This window comes from Hyposmocoma kahamanoa, unplaced genomic scaffold, assembly GCF_003589595.1.
Source record: "Hyposmocoma kahamanoa isolate Upper Pololo Valley unplaced genomic scaffold, ASM358959v1 190, whole genome shotgun sequence".
Classification (NCBI taxonomy): domain Eukaryota; kingdom Metazoa; phylum Arthropoda; class Insecta; order Lepidoptera; family Cosmopterigidae; genus Hyposmocoma; species Hyposmocoma kahamanoa.
Window position 1 is genome coordinate 4,554,279 of NW_020653718.1, and position 2,117 is coordinate 4,556,395.

Sequence of the window (2,117 nt, forward strand, 5' to 3'; positions counted from 1 at the left end):
ATATAAAAACAAATTATTTAAAATATCACCACTGATTGTTGCATAACGTACTTATTATCTGCGAGCCTTCTCGTTTTGACAAATATTAAATTATGCGGGTGCAAGCTCCAATAGCGGATAAGTGGATTAAAAAAGTGGACAGTTTTCATATTATACCTAAGGACAAAGTCTTATTTCAAATGTGGCAAAGTAAATATTCAGAGTCTTAGGATCGTATTCTAGAACTCTATTCAATGCTCAAGTCAGGATTGCACTGGCAACACAAGCACTGGAAATACGACCTTAATGGCAGGGACTTGAGTATGATTTCTAGTGCTTTGAATCATACTCAAGTCCTGACTTAAGCATTGAGTAGAATTCTAGAATACGACCCTTAGATTATTAGATATTGAACAAATTCACAACTGGTTCAAATTGGTTCTTCTAGCTCGGACAGCCGGTACCGAAATAGTTCGTTAATTATCCGTTAAGAGAACAAGCACTCGCAGCAAGAAACGGGTAGCGACTGTGTAGTGATGTGTACTGTATCGTAAAAAAGTGTAAAAATATGAATGTGGCCAACGAAGGTCGTGCGGGCGCACAGTCGCGGGCGGGCTCGCAGCCGCGCGGGCGCAGCGGCGCAGCGGCGCAGCGGGTGGACTAACACAAGTGAAGACACGCATACGTTAACAAAGAGCCGCTCCTCCGCTCCATACAATTTGTTATACCTACTACATCTAAGTCCGCACTTACGGCTACTAACTTAACGCTATGTACATACGATCTTTATCCAAGCGATTTAAAAAAGTCTTAGTACTTTTATCGTATTAATTTGAAAATTTGTTAAATGTCTTTATCGTTAAGTTCACTGGTTCCACTCTCACCACATTTTAATTATTATTATGTTGTTTTTATTTCATTCGAATAACACAATAGAGTAACAGAATTTAGCCCTGCTAAAAAACTACTAACATAATTACACAACTAGGGTACAACCGACTCTTGTACGGGTGGCGAGACGGCGCCGGCGCCGGCGGAGGCCTCGCCGGGCCCGGGCGGGCTCGTCAGGCAATTGACATTTAAACGATAACATATATCTACGAAGGAATCGCGGTCCTGCTGTCGCGATTCGAGATCAACCAGCGGAGGCGCTGCGGCGCAGCCCTCTCGCATCGATGCAATACCGTTTTATCACAATGGACGAATAAAATAATCTTAGGGCAACGTAACTATCGACGACCTCGTACGAGGGTCCTACCGACTTTCATTCGCGGGATCGGAACTTCGCTGTTACGATCCGAAACAAATCGCGATTCTAAAACACGACATTCAAAAAGTATAGTAAAACACCTCCAAAATGTAACGAATGTAGGTACATTCACGCGCGCGACACACTTAGTAACTCGTAATTTTGTACTTTAATCACTGATTGCGTGCAGTTACAAAGAAAGACATCGGCGGCGGCGGCGGCGGTGCGACGAGTGACCGTATCGAGTCGACACAAACACGATTTCTTAAAGACGCACTGTCGATTTCGTCATATTCCTTCGCAAATTCGCTGATCGAGCTCTACCGAAAGTATCACTACCGAGTGCCCCTTTTCGGCCTTCAAAGATTTCCTCGGAAAAGAAAATATTTTGAGTTTTTGGACGGGCAGAATCGTGTCGCGTCGACGCGGTGCGGGCCGTCGCTAACGCGTCAGGGTTAGCGGACGAGAGACGACGGACACACGCGTCTCGCTGCCGGCGGGCGAAAGACGAATTCGCAACCTCCGGAAACGACAGGACGGCGACGAGCAGCTCCGGTCGGGCGTCCGTTCGAAGCGGGGGCCGCGGACGGCCCGCCCCGGCGCCGGCGCGGCTGCCCGTTCGGCTCCGCTCCCTGCGGCCGAGCGGCGACGGCGCGCCGACGACGCCGCGGTCTCGCACTGGAAGGCACGTCGCGTGAGAGGCCGCTTTCGCCGGGCGGGCGCAGGCTCCGAAGGGGCGGGCGGCTACCTGGTCGCGCGGGCGCCTCACCAGCAGAAGACGGACAGCTCGCCGCCGTGCGCGCTGCCCACGGCGCGCCAGGAGCGCACGCCGGCGCCGCCGCCCACGCGCAGCTGCGGACGAACGCTTTTGTTGCTGAATTGCCGTTGC

General features: G+C 50.6%; 1 protein-coding gene across 1 annotated transcript in view; it reads right to left on the reverse strand.

Moving 5' to 3' along the window:
* Window positions 1–887: 887 nt before the first annotated feature.
* LOC113226339 overlaps window positions 888–2,117 on the reverse strand; it is a 14,576-nt gene continuing 13,346 nt past the window's right edge. The window contains exons 3-4 of the mRNA XM_026458925.1: window positions 1,977–2,080; window positions 888–1,906 (exon numbers count right to left, since the gene is read on the reverse strand). Of these exons, the coding sequence (XP_026314710.1) occupies window positions 1,494–1,906; window positions 1,977–2,080 (517 nt within the window). The 3' untranslated portion in view covers window positions 888–1,493. The remainder of the gene's footprint in view (window positions 1,907–1,976; window positions 2,081–2,117) is intronic.